At 43.6% G+C, this 24,142-nt stretch overlaps 1 protein-coding gene across 2 annotated transcripts in view; it reads left to right on the top strand.

Moving 5' to 3' along the window:
* Positions 1–24,142, top strand: part of foxp4 (forkhead box P4) — a 91,148-nt gene that overhangs the window by 16,398 nt on the left and 50,608 nt on the right. For both annotated transcript variants that reach the window (XM_087840668.1, XM_006784403.3), the window contains exon 2: positions 16,703–16,882. In XM_087840668.1, coding sequence (XP_087696794.1) covers positions 16,712–16,882 — 171 coding nt within the window. In that variant the 5' untranslated portion in view covers positions 16,703–16,711. The remainder of the gene's footprint in view (positions 1–16,702; positions 16,883–24,142) is intronic.

Raw genomic sequence — 24,142 nt, 5'->3', positions numbered from 1 at the left:
TTTCTTTCTTTCTTTTTTTCTTTCTTTTTTTTTAGTGGCATCTAGGGATAGCACATCACATTAATGGAGCAGAGATGACGTTTCACATCTCGTCTCTCTCTGGAAGAAGTGGTTTTTGGGGTTGGACCTTTGCCTGATGTATATGTGTGTGTGTGTGTGACGTGAGCTGCTTTAACCTCCTCTTGTTTTATGGACTTATACATGGCTCTGGATCTCACTGCCGCTAGATTAATTTACACACCACTCACACAGCCTTGCCAAATCTCCCTCTGTCTCTCTCTCTCTCTCGCTTCCTCCCTCCATCCAAAGACAGAGCAGAAATTGCCTAGTGAGGTAAATAAATTACTTCCATCGATTGCTGTAGTTGTGGAGTGACTTTATCGCAGTTTGACTTGTCCAGATACAGATCAGCATGTGACAGCATGTTTTTATAATGTGCCACTACGTCTGCGTGTGTGCAATTTAGTTTGTGTGTGTGTGAGTGAGGGTATTTGTCGGCTGCAGAAATCACTAATTGATGGGTATCTCGGCATATTAAAAGTTACTCTTAGTGGTGCAGCATTTTCCACAAGCCGTGTGTGTGTGTGTGTGAGAGAGAGAGAGCATGTGTGTCTAACTGAAACAGGCCTCCATATGCTATGCATATTGAAACACAGAAGAATTAGGGTTGGTGCTTTTAGAGAGGGGTTTGCAGCCCACATTATGGCCACATAAGTTATTGTCCGATTGCATTTATTGCTGCTTTGTTATCCATCAGCACTAAACTGATAGCAGCTGCAGATAGATGATATCTTAATATCGCTCACGCTGATACCCACCTCTGATAAGCTTTATCTCATAGCTGTTGCATGTGTGGACACTGCAGTATGTGTGTAATAAGCCTTTAGGCAGACCCTAACCTCCATGCTCCAGATTTCACCTAATTGAAAAAGGTTAAAAGTTCACCCCAAAAAAGTGCAGAGGCCTCGCGCCCGTGCATGTATAGCAGTCTGGGCCACATGCTGTTTTAATAGTCGCTGCGCTGACGTTACTGCGAAGGCCAAGAAGCCACCGTTAAAAAGACAGGGCTCTGGAAAAAGAGTGAGAAAAGGCCCCATCTGTTTGCGTTAAACAGTGGAAGAACTGACCAGTGAGGGAGCAAATGAGCGGCAGACTGCTAAAAGATATCTGCCGCAGCTTTTCTTCACTCGTTCTGCTCAACCTTGATTGCTCAGTAAGCAGCTTCTTTTATCCTACAGCTCTTCTTTTATCTCACTAATTTAACACTTTTTTCCTCATTGAGGTAATGGTATTTGCTTTTGTCTGACAGCATTTTTTCTATTGTAAAATAAAGACACTTTAACGGGCCTAAAAGAATGTGAATGCTGTTCAAATGACAAGAAATAAAACAGTTAAGCCTGAGAGCTGGCAGCTTTTTAAAACTATATATATATATATATATATATATATATGTATTTTATTTACTCTTGAACATTATTACTCATGTTTTATTCTGACCGGCCTGTCTGTCATCTACCCTATCAGATAATTTTCTGAATCAGATGCTCCTGATTTGGGAATTAATTAGGCAGTGCGGTGGCGTCAGGGTTGAGATGTTGGGCTTGTTCGCTCGCTATTTTAGTAGCTAATTACTGAGGGGGAGAGTGTTAATTGGAATTCTCTTAGATAATGTGAACTCCTCTTTCCCTTTTCTCCACCACCTCCATTAGAATTTAATACAAAACTGCAGAAATAACAGACTCTCTCTCTCTCTCTGTCTCTTTTTATTCTTTAATTATTTGTTTATTTCCTTGATGTTTCTGACAGAAGCTCAGCTGATCCACTTGGACAGGTCATGCTGGTTCTGTGTACACGTGTAGCGTACCCTGTGGATTCGTGTTGTACTGAACTGACATATAGATCAGTAATCCACTCAGACTTCAACGGGATATAGACTTCTTTGCCCTCACTGACTTGCAGCCTGTTAGCTTTAACGTGGCACAGTGGCACAGAGGCATATCACACCGGCAAAGAACAGAACTGTTTTGGTAAAAGAGGGCTCGATTAAGACCCTTTAAAGTTTAATTTCATTTAAAGTTATGTAAAAAAAGTGTCATTTTGATAAAAACCTTCTATGAGGACTTGATCGTTTTATTTATTTCGTTTTTGCTGAACTTAATGAGCAAAAGTGGTTTAATGTGCATTTTGAGTTTTTTCATGGGGGGTGCTAAAATGCTAATTCTGTGGTTTGACGTAGGAGGATAAAACAAAAAAACAACAAAAAAAGATTTCAATTTTAACAACTGAAATGAAACAATAGTTGCATTTGGATGTTGTTATAAATGGAGCGAATGGCTGACTAGATAAACAGACTTCTATTGCTGGCGCAGGAGCACCCACTTGGGGGTCTTTTTCATATCTGTGCTCTGTTTAAAAATTTAACTCCTAGCCAGCATTAAGCAGAGAGGGTAAAAATTAATATACAGCGAAAGAAGACTAATCAGAGATCTGTGGTTTTATTAGAATTCCTCTGTCGTGCTAAACTGTGACAAAAACATTATTTAACATCTTTACCTCCACTTCAGCCACTCAGAAAGGCTCAGCACACACACACACACACACACACACACAGAAGGCCGTACAGTATTTTAATATCACTGCTTGTATATTCTAATCCTGACACCACTTGAAATATAATTCTTTCCCCTATTTTAAATCATGGATGTGAAATTGCATTAAGGCAAGAGTGTGTGGGCATGAAAGCAGGGATGTTAAATGGACATATGAATGCAGGGGTGAATCCTAACCTATTAAGTACTTTCCTTATTATTTCTGAAAGTGGAGCGTGATAATTAGTTTGGTTGAAATCCTATAGTGGGGTGGAGGTATGGGTCTCAATAGTTGAGCCAAATTAATTTCTTCTGTCACCTTGAGCATACGTTCCTCTTAATAGGTTTAATTTATTTCACGGTGATTATCTTTTTTTTTTTTTAAAACCACTTGACTGTGATGTTCATATTCACAGCAAAATCCGCTTCAGCCTTTTGCACATGAATGGTATATTCATACCTAAATATGATATATCTGCACAGCGTCATTACTGCCCGGCTGCTGAGTCTGTGCGATCTGAGAGATGGCACTGCGCCGTTTTCCCAGGGGTCCCTGCTGCCGCTGCTATTGCGGCCCAGTTGTCATGTGATCCATGTGTCTGGCTAAGAGCTCAGTTTTTCTCAGGAGTCACTCCAAGTCTTTTTAGTCCTAAAAGTTAACAATCATTCTTGATGTTAAATCCATCAGAAACCTCCATGTGCCACGAGGTCGCTTTAATAATCTCCCCTGTGTGTGTGTGTGTGTGTGTGTGTGGAGGTTAGGGTGGGCCATGGGAAAGTGGCATACCTGAGCGGATTAGAGCAATCCCAAGGACAGCTTTCCGTGGGACAGATTGAAATACTAATTTCTTGCAAATCCGAGCACAGTGCCATTTTGTAACATCTCACACACCCCGGGCCCTTTTCTATCCAAAAGAACATGAGTCACTGTGAGACGAGCATACCTTGAGGGTATGCTTGTGTGGGTATGTGTGTGTGTGTGTGTGCATTGCGCCCCACCCCGGTATGTATGGTTTGTTTTTGATCCACCAAGGATCACTCTAGTTGCCCTCTCTGGTTTCAACTTACACTGGTAAATTACACCCAATCACTGAAATTACATCCTATTTGCTCTCTCTGTCTGTGTGCGTGTGTGCGCGTGTGTGTGTTTGTCTTGATTGTTGACGTCATCTCGCAGAGCTGTTCTCGATGTCAGGTTTGATTAAATTGAATGAAGTCCAACTGTTTTCGTGTTTTCGTCATTTAGGGGAAGTAAAATGGAAATGCAGCTGTTGTGTTGTGCGCGCGTGTGTGTGTGTTGGAGAAAACTGGTTTGTGGTGTGCGCCGGCGAGTGTGTAAGACAGGTTGTCAGCTGGTGAGCGGCAGAGACGCGGCGCATATAGAGAAACTGGTGTGCAAGTCTCAGTTTTCATTTGAGCTGCTGCAGTACGGGAAGTCTGATGGGTTAAAACTCAGATGGAGAAGCTGCAGTCTGCCAATTAGTGCACCAGATGTCAGTTATTGTTGGACTAAGATTATGGCAATAACTACAACAGGCCAACGGTTATGAGCGTGTGTGTGTGTGTGTGTAAGTGAGCTAACTCCAGCATGATAGATTTTAAACAATCTTCGTTTGGGACTTGCTCTCCTATTTTATTACTCTTCTGGCACCTGTAGTGTTTTTCAGAATTCCATCTCTCTTCTTTCTCTCTTTCTGTGTAGTTTTTCTGCATTTTGGAAATGTAAACACTTACAAAATACATCCAGATGTTACCAGCTGTGCTTCGCCACCGCAAACACTGGGCAGGCAGCGTGTGTGCGTGTGCGCCTCAAAGGCTCCTTTCTCAACTCTTCACTCTCAGACAGACAAAATGATTCTGTTGTATACCTCTGCTTCTTTGTCTGAGCGCGAGCAGGTTTTTAACTATGGTGTAAAACAGTGTGTTTTGACTATTGAACTATCAAAGTTGTTCAAAGCTGCTGAATTAAAGGCTCAAAAAAGTCCGAAAAAGAATGATTTCATCAAAAAACCGACCTCATGTATCGCCCATCTTCTGCTCCTCTCTCTCCCTGGCATAAGCACGTGCTCCAGCACGCAGCCTCATCTCCTGCAGGACTACCCTTTTTATGGCTCCATGCAGATTTGCCATCACGACAGATTGGAGCGAGTTCAACTACTCTGCGTAGGCGACGGTGATAAGGGTCTAATTGCGAGGTGAATGGTGTTAACGTTTGTTTACAAAATGCCCTTTACGGCGTGCACACATGCACATACGCAGCCTCACACACAATTACCTGTTCGGCGGCGTTGTAATTAGCAGATGTCCTTCGTTAACGATACGATGGTATTACTGGTGTTTCTGTCTCGCTCAGTCTCACAAATGCTCCTGTACCCAACAGGTGAACATATTTAAATGCCAGCCACATGCTGTTTCAGCATGCTGTATATTTGGATGATGTGTGTGTGTGTGAGTGTATGAGTGTGCATTTGTTGATGCGCTATGGTCATTGCTGAATCCTTGCTCCTTGGGGAGTAATTACAGAGGAGATCTTCTGGCCGCTTTCTCTCATTAGTGTGAATATGGAAAGAAATTGTAGGACCTCAGTTTGCATGAGTAACACACAAAACAGACACAGAGGTCTGTGTGTGTGTGTGTGCGCGCACAGTGCCGAGGCTAATGCCATGACTTCAGCCTGGAAACACATGGTGCACTTCTTTTGCCGCATGTCTATTTCAGCCATCGCCTCTGTGTGCGTTTGCATCTGTTTGTGTGTGTTTCTCCTATTCCGCAGCATCTGGCCTGAGCCCTGCTCGGTCCTTCAATTCAAACTGCAGGTTGTTTGTTTGGGTTTGCCCTTACAAACACACCATTAGCCATGTCCTCTGCTCTCAGGACTATTCCTGGCTCTGGCCTCAGTTTAGCTCAGGCCTGCTGCCTGGCTCACTTGGAGGTCCCTGCAGGCAAACCTCAGTCCTACCAGAATCCAGGAAGATCCGAACCACAGCGCACCGCCTAGCCACCACAGGGAAACTCTAGCTGCTTCGACCAGGCTCACCCCACAGCGAGCCTTAAAAGTCAGCTGGAGGGCTTTAATGTGTGTTTTCTAAAGCACATCCTTTCTGTTTGATAGTCAACCAGTCATGATGCAACAAGTTCACCTTTTTCTGCAAACAAACAGGAACGGGCAAGATACAGGCCCCAGCCTTTGTGACTAACACTCGGGTGAAAAAACAAAAAGGATTTGGGAATGAGAGATGAAAAGTGAAGGAGCCAAAGAGAGAGTGAGAGGCAGCAGAGACAGAAAGAAAACAACAAAGGTGGTCAGGACAAAAGCAGTATTGTATCACTGGAATGACTTGTGAGTTGAAAGCCTTAAAAGTCCTCCCTAGAGCCAGGTCATAAAGCCCAGAGACGGGCTTGGCAGCCGAGGCCAGAGCCAGACAGCCCTGGCAGTCGAGCCCAGAGAGCTTCCAGTAACAGGAGATGTAAAAGTCAATTTGCCGTGAAAAAGGTAAACAATCGGAAATGACAAATATGCAGGTTCTTTCCATTGCTCTTTTTTTCATCTCTTGCTATTTTCAGTGTTATTACAGAAGACAAATGCAGGAGAATGACTAGTCGGGAGTCATGTAGCGAGGGATCCCAGAAACATTCAAGGGGGAGAGTGAGAGAGAGAGGGATTTTTCCCTCCCCCTTCTTTTTCACTTCCTGAAACAGTCATGCTTGACTTTTCCTCTCAGCAGTTGAAATACATAGACTCCACATTTGAGTGCGAACACACAGTTTCGCAGAAGGACAAGTAAGCGGTCCTGATTAAAGAGGTGTAGGTCAATACAACCATGCGGATGGAGAAATGATTGAGGGATTTGGAGATGACAGGAGGGAGAGAAGGGGGGATGAATCCCTGGGGGCCTGTTTAGTGGTTAGGGGCCCTTGGGGGCCCCGGCGGAGAGCTCCATTAGTGGAACGATCTGAGCATAGGGGGAGTTGGTCCTGTGGCGGGCCTTTCGAGGCAGGGGCCGATCTGTTTAGCAGCAGTTTGTCTGCATTGCTCATAACATTGATCCTGTGTTGAACTGCAGCCGTAGGAAAGCTCTTTGCTGCTGAATAGACTGAGCAGTGGAGTATTGATGAAGCAGAGTGGACCAGCGGAGAGCCTTGCATCCCGTTGGTCATCGGTTAAGACAGACAGATCTTGGTCAATACATACACCCTACGGCTGCCTTATGGCATGTTAAATCGGTCCGCATACGTGCATGTGTGAGCAACATTTAATGTCTTATTGAATGTAATCCTCTTTGCTTTCTCCACTCGTCCTTCTCAGATTAACAGATCTGCTGTGACTGGCTGGAGGGAAAAGAAAGAAAGGGGGGGGGGGAGAACAAGTGAAAAAAACAAACATGTTTCCCAGGCCCCAATTAGCCCACTTTTATTGACCCTAGATGTACCCCCTCCTCTTTACTCTATGAAGTCTTTCTAGTCATAGTGCACCGCAAATTGGCTCCTCTTTTTTATTTCTTTAAAATCTGCACATTTCCAGATTGAGACACATTGACGGGAGCCGTGTTTACGTGTGTTTTTTTTATGCGAGTCTTTGCAACCGTCTCCTCGCGTCCCCGTGTGTCTGCACTGTAGGATATGTGTGTTTTGCGGTTGTTGTGTTTGTACAACATCAGTCGCTGAACGCTCGCAAACAAAACAGTAGAATCCTTCGCACAGAAGCCCTCAATTCTTAATGAGATAATGACATGCTAACATACTCACAGCAGCAGCTCTGTTTACAGATGAAGACAAACCACAAACAAGACACAGACATGCTGAGCCCTTTAGCTTTTTTTTTTCCTACACGCTTTTGTTTTTTTTTCTTCCTTTTACTCTTTTCCCCTCTTCCCGAGCTATGACTTTGTGTGTTCGCCAAGACATTGTGAGAATAACAGGTGGGGAACATCTTGATGGTGTGTGTTTCTGTGTGTGCGCGCCCAGTGAGTGTGTCTGATAGAAATGCTCATAGGCAGTAATGAGACAAGCGCTAAAATGTGGCTGCAGACCAGATTCCCTAATAAGAGAAGAATGCTGTCCGTGGCATCCAGAGTTTTCCACTGGAATCACACATTCATCCAGCCTGTTTCCTGCCCCGGGGTCTTCCTCTCGGCATGAGCAGATGAGGAGAGGGAACCCTCTGTCTCCCTGTCCTGCTCCCTGCTCTTCCCATTGTCCCTATCCCCTCCCTCGCCACATCCTTCTTCTCATCCATTTCATCACTCCCCCCCTCCCTCATCAGTCGGGGTCAGTTAATGTGGGCTATCGCAGCTCTGACTTTCTTTCTCTCTGTTGAATCGAGCTACTCTGCCTCTGGAGTGAAAAAAAGCACATGACTCACAAAGTGAGTCAGACCAATTCTGGCTTATTGCTGAGGAAATGGTGGTGGATTAGGAGGGAAGGTGTCTTTCTCGGGTTGTTACAGGAAACACACACATACCCACGCACCCAACACACACTTATGCGCGCATACAGCTGAGTAACAAAAAGAACCCAAAGTCTCAGAATTAATGGAATTCTAGCTTTAGAGCAACTTTAAACAAACCAAGACAGAAGTTTAAAAATTCACATTCAAACACTTTAACCTTGAAATCTCCCCTGCCAAGGCACTAGCTCCCTCTTTTTTTTCATCTGTTAAATGTTTGAGTGTTTGATAGTTTGAGGTCTATAGCAGAACCCGCCCGGGAATTAATGTCATTCATATGCCCTGCGGAAATTACTTTTGAAATGCATATAATCTAAAACATGCAAATGAGGCTGACTTTGTGCACCCTGTTTAATATGAATTATCATTTTGTGAATACCTATTATTACTGCGTACATTTCTCCAATTATATTGTTCTTTTTTTGTCACTTTTGCATACGAACGCACACGTGCACATCAGGAGCGCCAGAAACGAGCGTGCACGCGTGTATGCTCGGTCACGGCGGCGTGCGGGCGCACACGTAGGCCCGCGCGCGCAACGCACACACACACTCAGAAGAATGTCTTTGTGATGGGTGTATTTTAATGAGGAGTAATAAGGATGGTAATGACCCAGTCCACTTCGCTCACTCTCAGTCTTTGTTACTCCCTCTATTTCCCTGCGTCTCTTGCCCACTGCCTGGCACACAGCTGTTAGTTTACATAAAGCCAATGAGAAGAGTTCATTTAAAGAAAAAAAAAAATGGGGTGGGGGGGCAATTAAATGCATGTAGATGCCTTTTGCAGATTCTGCACAACTCCAAAAGTCCTTAAACAGCAAATGAAAATAACAAGGCAGCAAATACAAGTGTTGCTCATCCAATTTTCATCAGCTGACTGAAATATTGATGCGTTTTAAAAGTGAACTGTGCGTGTTTAGTTTTGTCTCTTCCTTTTCTGTTCTGTCGATAGAGCACAGCTATTAATGTCCTTGTCCAAGAGGCAGACTTCTTTTTTTTTTACTCTTTTCTCCTAAATTGAATTGAAGGCATCCCCTTTTCAAACGAATTACTCTATTAATTTATTTATACTGTGCCATAAATTATTCTATTAATATTAGCATGTACCAAATTAGTATGACTTCTCTCAGTGTTCCTTCTACTTCTATTAATTAGCATGCTTGTCACTATAACAAAGATTTTTCTTTCTCTGATAAATTATAAAGGAGACATTTTTTAATACAATGAGAACTGCCTGAGAAATGATTAATATTTTAGTTGTGGCCTGTAAGACAAAAGTGAGGAGAAAAGAGCGAGAAGAACAGAAAAACTAACAATAACATGCAATACATTACAAACTTTCAGTGGTTTGCAGCACTGTTGGTTTTTATTTTTATTTTCTAAAAAAAGGGGGGGGGGGGGCACAAGAAGTTATGTGAGTGCTCTGAATGCTCAGGGATATCATCTTGTTTTAGCACTTTTGGATAGAATGTGAGTTAATTTAGTCTGTAGCAGCTTGGACCAAGTTCAAAAGTACTAAAATCCAATTAATTTGAAAACTGGACATGCTATCATTTTCTCTGCATGTCTCCTTTAAAGTCTGGCCTGTTTTTACTGTGGACTTATTCAATTATATTTGATTAAACTCGTTCCGATCCAATCTATTAATTAACTAGGAAATGCAAAGTGCCCGACTTGAAAGCCGATGTACAAAATTATATCATGTCCACTTTGATATTTATTTATTTATATTTTATACACCACTATTTTTTTTTTCTTCGAATAATCCATCATAACCCTTTATTATTGTAGGCTGCTCTTCCCCCATTTTACGCTAATATTAAATCTTTTCACTTTATCTTCTTTTCAATGCAAATTTTTGATCGTAAATGAAATTTCGCCTCACCTAAAGGCTACTACAACACACGTACGCGTCACGCTTCTTCTTTCTGTTTCCTCCACAATTTTGCCTTTTCACGCCATAAAACATAAAACGTCCCATTTGATTGAAATTAGGTACTTGGTAATTTATTCAGTGAAAGTGGAGGATATCGGTGTCAGGTTTTTCTACATATTAAGCAAATGAAATTCCACTTTTTACACACACACACACGCACACGAATGTACCGGCATATTTGTCTTATCAAATTTGAAAAGACTGAAGACTGAAATTGTGTTTGAATGTGTGCATTTGAATTCTAACATTAAGGGTTGCATATTAGGTCACACTGACCACATCGCATATTGTTTGCGTGTCACTTCTGTGGCCCAAATATGTAAATCTCAACATACTTACGTCTCAGTTTACTCATCTGTTTCACCTTCATGTCATGTGACTGTGTCCCAGCTGACACCCTTCATCCGTATTCCTCAAAAAAATTTCTCTGCCTCTCTCTTTCTTTGTCCCTCTCTGCACCCCTCACCCCTCCCTCCCCCTCACAGTGAAGGTCATTCTAATAAAGAGCTCTCGTAGGACAGAGCTGCTAATTGCTCCGCGGCGCTCTAGCTGGTTTCAGATCCAAATAAAGGCACATCGCCTTTTTCAAAAAAGCTCCTTTCCTTGCCCTGCATTCCTCCACCGCCCTCTTCACCTCTGTTCCACCATGTTAAGTACAATCTGAGTAATATTTGTGTGAACCGTATTAGCCTGACCCTCAGCCTCCATTACCTCTCAAGACAGAGGGAAGAGATCTGGGATTTTGTACCTTCATGATCACGGGGTGATTTTCAACTGGCAAATGGGCACATGAACATGCACGTGCACAAGTTTTACCTCTTTAGGAATGTACAACCCGTGATCTTAGGCTGAGATAAATGAGGTGTGCATGAAGTCCATGCTTTCTACAAATATTTGTGTGTGTGGTGCATGTATGCATGTGTGTATCTTTGTTTCCAGTATTGTGAACAGACAGCAGTCTCCAAGCTGGTAAATCACTTACTGCACTCTAAAAGAAGGGTCGAGGTGAAGGCAGGAGTGTATGTTTGCCCCGGTCATACACACATACGGAGCGATCTCATCGGTGCGGAATGTGCTGTGTGTTTACCTATGGCTCCAGAACCCACCTGACCGAGGGAGGCTAATCTTTATGGGCTCTGTAAACAGGGACTTTGTCTTCTGAGAACTGCAGGAGGGCAAGAAGACACACAATTCACACAGCATGCAAACATAGACGTGCACAATAGATAGAAGAGGCAAAAAGCATACTGCAAGTTAGCATACATACTCTACAACAGTACACAGAAAGGCACACATGCATGTGCAGAGACACATGCACGCGCAAAAGTGCTATTAAATGCTTGCCCAAACTAAACACCATATGGCAGACAGTCCTGCAGAAGTATAGAAAAACTCCTCGTGTTTTCATAGTGAGGGATTTTCTTATCATCTGCACTCTGAGCTCCCTCTCTTCTTCTCTCCACTCCCTAACAAAAGCACCGGCTTCTTCATTAGCCAGCTGCACAGCACAGTGGAGGTCAGACTACAGGCCAGTGCTGCTAGCTCCTCTTTCTGGGTTGATGATGCTCTTTGAAGCCAGTCAGTCAGCCAGCCAGCCGGTAGTAGATATTGGCCCACATCTGACTGACTATCTGTCTGGGATAATGGAGTTCACCTGTTAGCACTGGAGCAGGGCCAGGGCAGCCGCAGACATCTAGCATTAGCCCTTTTGCTGTTAGCCAACCTGTTAGCGCTGGCTGACAGCCAAAGTAGCCCGGAGCAGTGCTGCTAGCAGCTGCTAGCTTTAGCTCTCTGCTAAAGTCTACCTGGCTGGTATATGCCTGGTTTATGCGCACAAGTTTTTTTGTTTTTCTTTTGTGCCTGTGTGTGAATGTAGTGTGTTATTTCCTCACTTCACCTTTGACCTCATTCCTTTTTTTTATTGAAACTAATACACGTCAGCTCAGAAATGCCACACAGATATCCCTCCAATTCCTATTCCTCTTCCTCTCATTCTCTTTTTTTGCTTTCTTCTCAAGGATAGAGAGCAGAGAAGACAGCTTAAGATCTCTGAAACATCCACAGAGGCTAGGTGTTAGCTGTACTTTATGTAGATTGGATCAAAAGATTTTAACATTGAATATTTTTGGATTAAACTGAATGCAACAAAGCAATTCGGTGTCTTGACAGAGAACTGGTAACATTTTGTTAATAAGCAGTGAAATAAGGCAAATATAGTTAGCACTATGAATATGCTTCACAACAATGCATGCTCTGTTGACAGTAATTAGTTTAACTGACTTTAGAGTGACTGTTCTTAACAAGTCTGCTAAGCATGTGCTGACACGCACACAGTAGCCTCATTGGTTAAATAGTCATTTGCTTGTGTAAAAAGGTAAAGCGTTAGGTGCTTTGATAGCAAGATGTTGTAGAACTCCTCCAATAGTCACTGCTTTATTTGTTAAAGCAAATATATCTACTTATTGCTTTTCATTTCTTTCTATTGTTTTACACCCAACAGCAGAGTATGTCATTGTGGCAGATTAGTACAATTTGCTCAGTGTTTCGGATTGCGTTTCTCACTCATTAACCAACAAATGGATTTATGAAGACATAGGTGACCAGATCTGATAGTTGGATTTGTTCTGGCATTTGGGGTTAAATCAGATTCCCTTGGGGATAGTGTCACAGTTTATTTAGCACCGGAGTCTGACAGCTTGTTGGGTGAGAGTGTGAGAATATGGGCGTGTAAGTGTTTACTAAATCATGATCTGTCTTTGCATGACAGTGTTCCTGTCCTTGTCAAAGCGCAAATGTAGAGCAGCTTAGGCTCTTTGTAATGTTTTCAGGAGACAAATCCTTTAGCTTTCCCCGGTGACAGTAAATAGGACGTTCTCTGGACAGAGTGACAATAACGACTGCGATTCCCTTTCCTTCCTCCGAGACTGTCATTTGTAATGAAGTCCTCGCAGTTGTAACAGTCAACCAGATATTTTGTGCATCCACAGAGCCGCTCTTTGTCAACTCTGAATTGAGATTCCTGATTACAAAACAGGTTAGAGCTGTGGCTCCTCAGATGATGTCTTCAGAAGACGGTCTCACTTGCTCACAAATATTGATTGAACTATCAGAGATCATAGACATAACCTATGTGGGTTCTATTTCAGGGTGAAAACTTTAATGTTTTCCAGGGTTGAACCTGCCACTAGTTGCCAGGCATAACCAGAGGGAGAAAGACGCCATGAAGAGAGCAGGAGAGATAATTCAAGAGTCAGATGAAAGTAGATAGATGATGGAGTGTAGATACTGGTACAGACATTTTTTCCCCTTACCCCCTCCCTCCTCCACTCACTCTCCCTCCCACTCTTATTCCCTCAGTTCTTTGCCTAATAAGCAGCGTTCCTGTGAGCTGATGCAAGGCGGAGGAAACAGAACAGGCGTTCTGGGAGTGCAGGAAATATTCCCACATGAGGCATAACATGATAAAGACTTATTATCTCACTAAGCTGCTGTAAACACAGATGCACACATAAATGCACGCCGTACACAAATCTCTCCCCCGTCTCGCACAAACACACATGCATTCGCAGAAAGTGAAACCGGTCCGGCTTTACAAAGTTCCTGATGAGCAGTGACCAGGAGGAATCTGACAGAGCAAATACCACAGACAAAGCCTGGGAGTCAGCCGCGGTGAGCCAGCTTACTGGGCATTTGGCTCGGCTTGTTTGAACTTCACACACCCAGAGCAATGGGAGGAAATGGAGTGAGAGTTTTTTGTTCTGATCATTATTATTAATGCTGTGTTTTTGGGAACATCTGAACAAGCTACAGTACGTGTTGCAACAAGACTCGTCCCAACGCCTCTTGGCTCATCAATCTCACCAGACGCACACATAAACACATGCACCAAGCGTTCGCAGTGAGCTAATCCATTACAGTACAAAGGTAGGTGTCAGCCTCTTAGACAAACACACACAAACACTCACGTATACGCCAGAGTCATCAGAAACATGTTGAGTCCCATTACCCTCCTTCTCTTCTCCATCCCAATTAAAAGGCAAAAGAGGCCTTTTATTTCCCTCTCTTCCAAACACATTCTTTATCTCTCTGATCTGCACTCCGCCCTCCCTTGCTCAGTCCCCTCGGGGTAGTGGGAATGTCTCTCCCCACACACTCTCAGGTCAGGGGTTCAGCAAGAGAGGGTCTGAGCATGTAGCGAGATTGAGAGAGCAAGAAAGAGGCGCAGATTGAGAGCGGGGTAGCGGGCTGAGGCAGGCCTTTGCACGGGCAGCTCCTCTTCGCTGCCAGAAACACTTAAATGTAAAAATCGTGTGTGTGTGTGTGTGTATCATAACCCTAATCAAAGACTTCAGGGTAGATTTATGCCCCTGCCTTTTTCCCGACCTCCATTACACCAACTTATATACACCCATTACAGGATATGACAGAGTACACACCCTTTAGATGGGCATACCACCACACTGGTCTGTGTGTGTGTGTATAAAAGACAAGGCATGTGCTTGCAGCTTTAAACACTTCCCACTTTCCCATTAGGTCCTTGTCCACCTGCAAGCTCCATCTCTCTGTCTGTCTTTATCTCTCTTCCCCTCATTGCTAATAAGGTCAATGAGAAAGAGTAAAAAGCAGATGGGTCTACAGTACATTACGGCATGGCACAATATAGTGTGGGATAGATAGCAGACCGGTGATTCATGCTTAGTGAAATGTGTGATGATGTGAGGAGTTTTTCTACCGCAGTGCAAAGTCAGTGGACTGTGCGGCGAGATCTGTTGATCACTCAGCACTATGCCTTGCTTCATAATATTACCTCAGGGAGTAGTTTGACCTAGCAGGGGTCTGGATGAAGGCGGGAGGAGATGAGGGGTTGGGGTGGGGGGTGGGACAATGAAAAAGAGAGCGAGAGAGTGCACTGAGGAGAGGAGTGAGGTTGGAGATTAAGTGACTAGCTTTAAATGTCACAATAACGCTCTACTTCTCACTCTTAACTTCACAGGCGGATGGGTGCCAGGAGGGAGACAGGGGAGAGTTAATGGGGAGGAAAAATACTGCAGTGTGATTTGTGGCTCTCGAATGGCGCTGCTTGTTAGGGAAGAGTCTCGAACTGGTGAAATATGTCAGTAAGCACCTTGTACTTTTAAAGGTTTAGCTCGCAATATTTTAAAAAATAATAATCCGTATGGCAAAAAATGGTCTCGCCACAGTGGCCAAACAGTAGCTTGTCTGGGACTGAAACCGGAGAGAGAGGTTTTGATATAAACGAAGACATTCTGAATCCTTCTCATAGAATTCCTCGATGATCCACGCTCGCCCGGTGCGCTTAAATGGCACTGATAGCTTGCATGGATTTATTTCCATGTTCTAAGGCCTCGAGACGCTTGCCTCCAATACCTTTGATTCTATCCCCAGAAAAAAAAAGTAATATAGAGTGGAACTGACACAAAAGAGCGGAAAATTTATATCCGGGTTTTGCAAAACCTTTAAAAGTGGAACCAGACTATCAGCAGGGCTGGAGACCTCATCAATGGGGAGGGGGGGAGAGTATGATATTAGAGCTGACCATTTAACAAGCCCATCCAGCCCATCCACCTGCACACACTTGTAACCTCCCCCTACATACACACAAACATGCTAAGGTCCCTGTCCCCCAGCATTTGGCAGCATTTCATTAACAAAGCCACCAGCGATTTCTCACCCTCACCTGCTGTCAGAGAGAAAAAAAAATATGCACACACACACTCATGTTCACCTACTCTTGCCTCAGAGGAAAAGAAAAGTTAGATTCTCCCATGAAATAGCTTTTATTGTTTCCCCAGAAGGCATGGGTTGTACGCCTCTGAAACAACACACACATGCGTTACACGCGCGCACACAGACGCAGACGGCAGGTAGAATGCCTCGATGGCGTTTTGTGTACCCACTCCGGAATGCTGAAGTAAAAGCAAAGAGAACTTTCCCCTTTTAAAGTGTGCACTTGCATGTTTGTGTGTGTCTGTGTGTGTTAATTTCTAAAACTGGATGAGGCAGAAAGACGAGATTGAGCTTGTCATTAGGAGTTCACAGCCTGCGTGCTTGTGTGAAGGTTTGTTTTGTTTTGTATTAGCTGAGCTTGTGTGTGTTCGGCGCACGCAGAGTGTGTGTCTCTGTGTCTCCTCTCTCCCACGCTCGAGCTCCTAACGATGGCAAATGCGCCTGTGTGTTTGCGAGGCGTTGTTTCTCAAAAACAACAACACATCCAGGAACGGCTCGTTTTGTCGGGTTTTGTGGAAGGAACACGCTCTAATTAGAGAGGCCCTCTGAAGGTGCATCAAACAGATCTTTCTCAAAGAGCAACCAGCTCATGTCTCACACACAGCGCACACATGCCACCTCTGATTATTGGAGAAATCTGTGTGTTATTTAACTATATAGCAGAGTATTAACAGACTTGTCAGTTTAGATTTGCTGCACATGTGATCCTAATCCATTGTGTATGCTCAGAGACACACACATTTACATGGAGACACACACAAAAAAGTGTCTGCTTTAGGTGTTGCTTTGTGGCCTCTTGGGCAGGTTTGTGCATGACCGCGAGCCCTTTTTAGAAAGGAAAGTGTATATGCACGTAAACGCACACTGTTCTCTCTCTCTCCTTCAGCTTAACTTTAGTTTCCCAACTTGATCCGTTCTATCAGATAAGAGCTGAAACTGCCCAGGTCAGTTTTGTTCAACCTGTGACACGCCCTTCTGTCCTCAGGTGCCAGTGATGATGGTGGAATCAGCCTCTGAGACCATTCGTACGACGCCGTCCAACCAGAACGGAGTCAGCAGCCTCAGTAGCCAGTCGGATGGAGGGGGCGGTAGAGAGGGTGGGTCCAACGGAGACACCAATGGAGAGATCAGCCCAGTTGACTTACTCCACCTGCAACAGCAACAGGTGTGTGCTTTAGCGTTGCATATATGTGTGCGCATGCTGTTTTTTGGCCTTTGTGGGGTCTCCCTATGGGTGTAATGCATGCTTTTTGCACTGTGTTTCCACCTGTCTATATGTACTCATGAGACTTGTTTTGCAACCCTTGTGCAACTCGTGATTGTATTTATGGCACACTGTATGGAGCAGCATGCACACGTGAGGTCATGGCATAACATACAGATGTGACAGCACTCGAGTGGCCACACAGTAATAGTTAGCTTTGTGTGTGCGAACAGTGAAAAGCTCTGACAGGTTGGCTGGTCGTTGCTTTAATTAGCCACTCTTCGTAATGTGCCAAATAATTCCACTGGGACACAGTTCCCCGCATTAATTCCTACTCGTGAGATTCCCAGTGATGGATATTTACACAGTCCTCACAATCCTGAAGAAGAAAACAGGGAAGAATGAGCTATTGTAGGTAAGCTCTGTGTGTGTGTACATTTCAGATTCTTATTTTTACGACACACTCCATAGAGCACTCGGATGTGTGTCCATAACGTCTGGAGTTATGCTATTCTTCTTCTGTCTTTCTCACTCTCTCTCTCTCTCTCTCTCTCTCTCTCTCTCTCTCTCTCTCTCACACACACACACACACACACACACACACACACTGGCCACTGCGTCAAATGGAATTTCCAAACTTTTCCCGGAACTTCTTGGATGAAAATTTTATTTCTCATTCCCCTCAGAATCCACATAACTACTGATTACTGTCTGAACGACCCTGGACCTTTACACGTACTACAAACTTACAAACAGTCACTCACACACACACACACACACACACACACACACACACACACACACACACACACACACACACACACACAGAATTTCACAACTTTTTTTTCATATAAAGGTCTCAACACTAGTCATTTGTCCGTAAATACACAAAAATGTCCGCCATGCTGTCGTCTAATGATCTAATGGTGGAAACTTAGTGATTCACGTTTTTCAGTAAATGTTGAGGCGTTTTCTTTATTGAATAGATTAATAGATAGAACACATTTTTGTCCTCCTGTTTATTTCTTTATGCATGTTTTGTATGTTTGCCTGTCACAGAGGGTCAGTGTGGGTTTCTGGGTTCTTTCTAGTGAGGAAACCCAGGGGGGGAGCAAAAAATCAGGGTTTCCTCCCTGCTGCTAAAATTATTCCCCCCTAATTATAATGATGGAGCCTTAGGTGAATGAAGAACACTCGAAGCCCTTCACTCCTGTCCTGCCCTCCCTCCTCCTTCCCATGACTGCATCCTCACCCTGCTTCCTCAGCAACCTTCAGCCGAGGACACACACACACACACAGACACACACTGCCACGCACAAATGCACACATTTAAACACCAAACCTGTAGCTCATACAAAGCAGGTCTTTATTCTCTCGGACGTGTCTATGCTCTCTATGTTTTTGCACCTGTGTGTGTGTATATAGGTGTGTGTATGTGTGCGTGAACCCTGGTATTTCCTCTCTCGAGCGGGTTACCAACCACAAACATAGCTCCCTCTCTCTTTCCATCTTTTTCTCTTCCTCTCTTTTGCTGTACTAACCCCCCACCCCCCACCCCAGCCACTATGGACCATGAAAGACAAGCACAACCTTTCCTCCAGATCCCAACACTCACCTCACAAAAATGTTACATCCCCATATGTGACTGTAAATTTGCATTGTGGTAGTTCTTTATGAACAGCTTTTTTTTTTTTTTTTAGTTTAACTCGATTCTCGCGAAGTTGACTTGTTAAGAGTTAAAGGTGTGGTCTTCCTGTGCTGTACATGTTTTTGTTTTTTTTGTCTGGAACCATTGTGTTCTTTTTTACTTGATTTATGTGTGTTTCACAGAAATGCATTTTGGATTGTGACGCGTAGTTTTTGCATACATGCGATTATGTTGAGGACTCTTAAACATGTGTCTGCTTAAAATGCTATTAGAATCACCTGTACCGTGTCTTTTCACTGTCTTAAGATTCACGCGTACATTTACAAGCTTGCGTGCCACCTTCAGCCCTTCGAAATATCACAAGCCTTTGTTTCCCGTCACACACCTCCCAAACGCTCAGCTCTCGTTGCCTCACTCCCTGGATAAAAGTTTATCTTTTATCTTTCATCTGTTTTATTTTTTAAACTTTGTTATTATTAATATTTTATCCATGTTTAAATGAAAGATCATAAAAAATATTAAAATATACTATATGTAGTTTAAATGCAGCAGGAGTTAAGATGTTATTTTTGGTTTTATTCTAACTTTTATTGAGAGTGAATTTTGTTATTTAAAAGAGAACATTATACTTATTTTAAGACATTTTCATACGACTTTACTAAGTTTTATTAGATTTATTTATTTCATAGTCACTCTTTAAAAACTAGAAGGAAAATGTCTTAGCTTTAGATTTCAATTTAGGATTTCTAACTTTTTAGTCTGTACTGGTCTTTTGATTTTCGTCCTTTCATATTCAGACTTGATTGTAAAATAATGGGTATATACATTTTTTTTTTTAAAACTCAAGACGCTACCTAAATCTCATGGACATACCTCCTGCTCCCTTTCCTCCTTTTATCTCCACGCTTGAGTCTCTCACCTGAAGCTATAGTGTAGACCAGCGTTGCCAATGTGCACTGGAGCAGAAAAGATATACACACTGACATACTGGAATCCTGACAGCTCAGTGTTGTCAGAACACAAAGCCATCTTTTCCTTGGGCCTCTTGGGAACCTGAGAGAAATCACAGCCATCTCCAGCCATCAAACCTCTAAACTGGCCTCTGTCTTTGGAGTCTAATTTTTTTTTTTTTTTTTTTGTCTGTCATAGGTAGAGAAAATCAGAAAGATAGTAAAGTTAATGATGAGGGATAAACAGAGAAGAGAAATTGGAAGATGGGACTACCAGTCAGCAGGAATGAAGGTAAAAGGACGGGTGAAGAGGCAGCACTGGGACGGAGAAGGGGGGATGGGGTGGGGGGTGGGGGGCATTTGTGGGCTGGAAAGAAGAAATAGAGGGATGAGGGAGGGGTGTAATGCTGAGACGTGTCAGAAAAGGGCGCCTGGGCCTCCCTGTGGAATGTGGCCTGTCTGCCTCCCCAGAAAGAACAGAGCAGGAAAGAGGGAAGAAAGTGAAAAGGGGGTGAAGATCAGTTTTGCCCCATCATCGTGGAGAGAGATGAAGGGAGGGCAAGGAGGGAAAACAATGAGCTGAGTTACAGAGCGAGAGGAGAGCGAGGTGGAAAAGTGAGAGTGCGGTGGAGAGTGTATGGCAGTTTGTTGAGGTGCCGGGTGTGGACGTGAAATGATGCATAGCAGAAGAGAAATGTAAGCAGGATAAATCCTAACAAACCTCAAAGTGTGTGTGTATGTGTGGCTGGGTGGAGGGTTCACTGACGAGAACCAGGTGTCTCCTATTCTCTTCTTCCCTTTAAGTCTCTCCTACCACCTTTTTCCTTGTTTTTGGCAGATTTTAAGTCTGTATGTTGCTGCCACCCCCTCTCTCTTCTCACCCATTTCTGTCTCTTCTCCCCCCTCGCTTTGCTGTCAATTCTGGTGATGAGAGGAAGAGAGGAGAAGAAAGTAGGAAAGAGAGTGAGATGGTGACAAAAAGGTGCCGTTTCCTCTTGGCAGGGCTACTCATCAGTTGCCTAAACCAGCCAGACAGGAGTTTTTCCCCTCTCTCTTGTGCTTAACTCACTCTTACGCGCAAATAGAAAGTGAGAAGCAGACTGTAGCAGTGGTCTCCATCCCCCAAGGGTTTAAAAGGAACATTGGTTGAGAAAAAGGCAGTTTTAGAAATTGGTTTGGAGCTTCGATCCCCACTCCCATTTGTCATGTTCTATTTTTTCCTCAGTGCTTCCCTCGTTTTGCTCACGTGTGCACACTCGCACACACTCGCACACACTCGGATACTAGCGATCTTTGTCGCGCTCGCTTTCTCGTATACGCTCACACAGACACATATAGGAAGTTACACACGTGCACAGAGCTGATGTGAGTTAATGAAGGGTGTAATTAAGGAGCCGCAGTGATGACTGGAGATCAGGGGGAACCGATACAGATCTCAGATATACACAAACACTGATGAAAGATAGCTGTTTTGTGTGTGTGTACATTGTGTGTGTGTGTGTGCACGTTCAAGAGTGAACATTTGGGTTTGATGCTGGGAGTGCTTTGCGGACAGATGCATGAGAATGCTGTGTGTGTGTGTGAGCATGTTAACAGATGATGAGAGATGCTGGATGATTCATATAACGTATGGCTTCCTGTTAGATTGGCTAGACTCAGTAATTATGGCCCGTATGAATGGAGGTGGGGAGGTTTTGAGCCATATGGGATTCGCTAGCTTTGGCTGAAAAGGCTTTGCTGAATTATGGAAGGTGAATGTTGGTCACTGGGACTGTTGTGTCTTGTTTGACCTCCAGCACTCAACTGAGTTCAATTTCAGGTCAGGAGTGCAGAGAAGATTGAGGTGAAGGGGTGACTTGAAAAGAGAAGGTAGAAGGAAAAAGATCATTTCAGTTACTGTTTCTGGATTATTAGGAATAATCAAATTCAGCTCCTTTTTTAGTGCATCTGCACAACAGTTTATATACCAATGCATTTTTTTTGCCTGTCTGCATGCATGCATGTATAAACCCATAACTGTTTGTCTGTCATGTGTTCTGGTCACTAAATCAGTCCCACTCTTCTCCCTGAGTGCTGTCACCTCCTAAAAGCTTTCCCTCGGTCTTGCCCAGGCCTTCGTCTTTATGTGGGAGGTCAGTATGGTTCACAGGTCACCAGAGGTCATGCTGAGACAGAGGAGGGGCAAATAGGGTTGCCTACCATCACAGAACACCCACTGCTATTACCGCATTGATACAAAGAGACCTATAGAGCAACTACTTCCTCTAGGAGTCTTAAAAGCAATAGCAGTACCCTTTTTGTGTCTTCCTTGAATTTGACTTCTTTACTTTTTCTTTACTCGTTGGGATCTCAGAAAATCAATCTGTTTGTGTTAACCAGTAATTCATACTTAATAATCAGGATGATTTAAGACATGAACACACAACAAATATAATTGGCTACCCTGACTATCTTTTGAGATCCGGATATACGGAAGCACTCTACTGCAAATCTTTAAAGCTTCTGGGTGCTTGCTTATTAGCATATAAACATCTACCTAAATAACAAATATTCATCAATACCCAAAATATAGCTTTAGTGTTCAATGGCATTCAATTGACTCCCCCTCCTCAAATTTCTCTTTTTTTTCACATACCTAATTCTAATAGTATTTTTTTTTTGTGTCAATAAAATAATTTTTGATGCTTTCTCCAGCCAAGCTATTGAAATGCGGAGTTGTTTTTTTTTTTGTTCGCACTTTTGTTCTCTCAGTTCTTTTGCATTTCTCCCCCCGTGACCTCCTCATAATACATGCTCATTCTCTAGCTAAAGAGGAAAAATCCACCATAGTTTAGCACATTTCTGAAATTATAGCAGAAATATTCACCACAGTTTTCACATCAACTTGAGCAGAACTGTAAAACTGTAAACTCCTTAATACGGTCTTCCACATAAGTATGCTACAGGACTATAGCAAAAGACGGAGAGTAGACATGGTTCAGCAGACCAGATGAGCTAGCATGGACATAGTCATGGTTGATTGATCCAACCGGTCAAGGGACCCAGAGATGAAAATAGACAGCACGAACACACAAAAAATGTGTGTTTGTGTGTGTTTGTCCTGTCTCTGTTGTGGAGACGGCGTTATACTCACACATACCTGGGCACCTGTAGAGGTTAGGTTGGGTTTGGTTGCCATGGGAGTGTTTGAAAGCACTCACACTGGGTAGGCCTGGCGGTGTTGTCAGGTAAATAACACACACATGCACACAAGACACGTCGAGGAATGGGCTGCAGCAGACACAGTTTATGGAGGTTAAAAAGTTGAGGGAAATAGGACTTCCACTCCTCAACCTGTCACCATGGTGACTGAAGGCTGTTATAAGGTCACAGGTCACAAAACAAAGCTGAAAGACCTCATTATTATTAGTAACAGCTTGTGTGTGTGTGTGTCTGGGGATGCTTCTCCAGACATAATTGGTTTTAACTGACATGAGATCAGGTGCCCTGTTTCAGAGTTCATCTGGAATAAGGCACCAAGACAGGACAGCTTTAGTCTGCAACCATGCACTCCACTCATTTGCCAAACAAGGAAACGTGTAAGTTAAATATGTTGTTGCACAGGTGGCCGCGCACAGTTAAGGTTCATGAATGTTTCACGTGTGTGGCGGCAGACAAATCTACTTAGTATCATAGAAATAATGTAGCAATGTGTATTGTTTTTCTTGGGTTACTGTATCCATAACCTGGCTTAGCATGGCATTTTGTACAAGCGCTTTGGTGGGATGATCCCAAAATACTGATACTTACACACTCTGGATTGAGCCGCAAATGAATCTGCATGATCATAAAAGTTCTTGCCTGCATGTGTAGAAGGGTAATTGGTAAAGAAAGCAGCTTTTTAACCCTTTTAGTCGTGCATATTCACAAAATGTTTTGCTCCAGTTTTATCAAATTTGACTGCTGATGCTATGCACGCAGTCATTAAAATGTTAACTCTTGCCCCGTGTCTTTAGTTGCAGGATTGGTCTTGTTAGCTAAAAATAATCTATCCAGATGTGTGCCTAAGGATGAGACTTGCTTCTAGCAGAACTTCTTGTGTTATTATAACGTCCTCCTATCGGGGCGATCGTGGCTCAAGAGTTGGGAGTTCGCCTTGTAATCGGAAGGTTGCCGGTTTGAGCCCCGGTTTGGACAGTCTCGGTCATTGTGTCCTTGGGTGAGACACTTCACCTGTTACCTACTGGTGGTGGTCAGAGGGCCCGGTGGCGCCAGTGTCCGGCAGCCTCGTCTCTGTCAGTGTGCCCCAGGGTGGCTGTGGCTATAATATAGCTTGCCATCACCAGTGTGTGTGAATGGGTGGATGACTGCATTTGTAAAGCGCTTTGGGGTCCTTAGGGACTAGTAAAGCGCTATACAAATAAAGGCCATTTACCATTTACCATTTCCTATCCCGGTCCAAGTGCCCGATCTGTGCTGTTACTTCTTACTACTTAAATCTACAGAACTAGATGGACACTGAGAGGGGAACAAGAGGAAAGTAAAGACAAAATGTGCAACGCTTGCAAGGCTGCCGGGCAAGCAGTTACCCTGGAAACAGTTGAGAGCCCAGGATGCACACAATGAACACACACATATACACAC

Source organism: Neolamprologus brichardi, chromosome 5 (genome assembly GCF_056152115.1).
Source record: "Neolamprologus brichardi isolate AB-2024 chromosome 5, ASM5615211v1, whole genome shotgun sequence".
In the NCBI taxonomy this organism is placed as follows: domain Eukaryota; kingdom Metazoa; phylum Chordata; class Actinopteri; order Cichliformes; family Cichlidae; genus Neolamprologus; species Neolamprologus brichardi.
The sequence above is the reverse complement of the archived record's forward strand: the minus strand, read 5'-3'. Positions and strand labels throughout refer to the sequence as shown.